Source organism: Amphimedon queenslandica, unplaced genomic scaffold, assembly GCF_000090795.2.
Source record: "Amphimedon queenslandica unplaced genomic scaffold, v1.1 AMPQUscaffold_11422, whole genome shotgun sequence".
In the NCBI taxonomy this organism is placed as follows: Eukaryota; Metazoa; Porifera; class Demospongiae; order Haplosclerida; family Niphatidae; genus Amphimedon; species Amphimedon queenslandica.
The window spans coordinates 1-1954 of NW_003548336.1; the positions used below are offsets into that span (position 1 = coordinate 1).

At 36.8% G+C, this 1954-nt stretch overlaps 1 protein-coding gene and 1 long non-coding RNA gene across 4 annotated transcripts; one reads left to right on the forward strand and one right to left on the reverse strand.

The window, feature by feature from the left end:
- Positions 1-14: 14 nt before the first annotated feature.
- On the reverse strand, positions 15-799 carry LOC109589336 (chromodomain-helicase-DNA-binding protein 1-like). Of its 2 annotated transcripts, XR_002188647.1 has the most exons (3): positions 559-795; positions 121-230; positions 15-70 (listed from the first exon to the last, which is right to left on the reverse strand). XR_002188647.1 is itself a non-coding variant. In XM_020005438.1 (2 exons), exons 1-2 carry the CDS (start codon positions 775-777, stop codon positions 340-342), a joined length of 252 nt encoding a protein of 83 aa, XP_019860997.1. In that variant the 5' UTR covers positions 778-799; the 3' UTR covers positions 279-339. The 2 variants fall into 2 exon arrangements, 1 of the variants encoding a protein (XP_019860997.1); XM_020005438.1 differs by lacking the exons at positions 15-70; positions 121-230 and adding an exon at positions 279-372 and having other exon boundaries at positions 559-799.
- A 5-nt stretch (positions 800-804) lies between these two features.
- LOC109589337 (uncharacterized) lies at positions 805-1948 on the forward strand. 2 transcript variants are annotated; one of them, XR_002188649.1, is made up of 4 exons: positions 805-878; positions 1313-1517; positions 1641-1793; positions 1866-1948. It is a non-coding gene; the product is annotated as an uncharacterized LOC109589337 (long non-coding RNA). The 2 variants fall into 2 exon arrangements; XR_002188648.1 differs by having other exon boundaries at positions 1313-1793.
- The last annotated feature ends 6 nt before the right edge of the window (positions 1949-1954 follow it).

Consider the following 1954-nt stretch of genomic DNA (forward strand, 5'->3'; position numbering starts at 1 on the left):
TTCCTCTTTTTTTGAGCCTCTCGTTTCTTTATCTCCACAAAAATTAAGAACTCTTAACTGAGGTGATGCCCTATAATAATCAAAGGTACTTATAGTGTTAGTAGAGCACACTGACCAAACCTTTGTAACTCTTTCTCCCATCCACTAACAACAGAGAGAGGACATATGACAATGAATGGAGGAGGAGGAGAGGAGGAAGCATCTCATAGATAAAGTAGTAGAGCTATGGACTATAAAAACAATCATATTTCTATGTCAGTCGGTAATGACACTTTTATTTTTAAAGAGGCCTTTCCATCTGTAATTACAAGGCTATTTGTCAGGCAGTCTTTTTTTCTCTCATGTGTATAGACAATTATAAAAATGCTCAACCTACAAGAGGGTAACAAAAATTTACAAGAGAGTTTAAAAAAAACGTAAGACACTGAGAAAGATTGGGCTTTATTAATTTAAAAAAATTAAAATGTGTAGTTTTATGAGCCCAGCAACCTGACAGATAGCTAGTATTTTAAGCAATATTATTATTATTATCATCATTTTATTGGTTAAAATTCCTACCTGAAGTGTTTTCCCTAGTCCCATTTCATCCCCTAAGATACAGCCATGCTGCCCCCTCTCATGACACTCTGATAACCACTTGAGACCTTCCAGTTGGTGAGAGCGGAGAGCAACATTCTTCAGACCCAGTTCCTGACAGTATTCCTGTGATATAGAGTAGTGATCACCAGTAGCTTTGGTTTTGGTGAGTTTGTTAAGCTGTCTCAAAATGTGGTCCATTATTGATTAATTACAGAATTGCAGAAAATGGGTGGGGCTGGAGGCAAGGATCTAACATGGTACGGTACTGTAGGGACCTCTTCTCTCTCAGGAATTGATTGGTAAGGGTATAACAAGTAATATAGGGATTGTGCTGAAGATATGGGTAATGATACACATGTGGCTCAATAATTGTGTCCGAAAATGTAATAAAAATTAGGGGTGATTTTGGAGCCATTCAGTTATTTTTGAAAAAAGCATGGGCTTTAGTAGATCTACAGGGTATTTTTGAGGAATTGTCCGATTGTAATAAAGGGCCATAACTCAAAAACTTTTAGGCAGAATCACCTTTAATGCATAAGTACATCAATATGTATCAGAAAATATATTAATAATTGGTTGGGATGTACGCGAGACTAGTTGGGATGTGGGAGCCATTTTTTAAATCATAGACTATAGTACAGGGTATTTTGCATATTTCTTACTGACCATAACTCAAAAATAGAAAATGTAAGTGTAATGTGAAAGATACTCCTCTGTCTCTCTGTATCATTAGCAAGAACAAGAGCCCATTATACAGCAGAGGATGCAGCAAGCAGTTGATGAAGTAAAGACTAAATGATCAGAAGACAAGCAGAAAGAATTAATGGATGCCAGCAGACAATTTAGGGAAGCACTGAAAGAAGCTAGTGAACAATCAAACTCAAAAGAATTAGAGAGAGATGGAGGGAGCCTGGGAGAAGAAAATTGAAATTGTTCAAGTATTTATGAGTGTACAATGTACATGTCTTATAAACTCTTATTTCTTTTGATTTCCGGCCCTTGCATGTCTGTCTCCTCTCTCTCTCTCTCTCCCTTTCTCCTTTCCTCCCTTTCTCTTATAGAATTGTTAGAACTGTGGTTGGAAGCGGGCTTAGGATATACAGTGGCAATGACATGTGGTGGTTGTAGTAAAGCAAAATATTGTGGTACTCATTGTTTTAAACGTCATCACCTTCTAATAATAGGAGAAGGTGTGACTCTTAATAACAGATCAGGTAATTAATATACATGTACACCATGCATGTACATGTACAATTAATTAATTATTTATTTATTTTTATGTATAGATCACAATACACTCAAACAGAACCACACCCCTAAACCACACCACCATCATATATCAATGGCCCAACCATCAGCTGTCCACCGCCCACTT

What these genes read in the sequence shown, in the direction of transcription:
- LOC109589336 (XM_020005438.1), bottom strand. Translation starts at nt 777, where the DNA reads ATGGACCACATTTTGAGACAGCTTAACAAACTCACCAAAACCAAAGCT. An exon ending in GACTAGGGAAAACACTTCAG is followed by an intron (nt 373 to 558) that starts GTAGGAATTTTA and finishes ACCCTCTTGTAG; the next exon opens with GTTGAGCATTTTTATAATTG.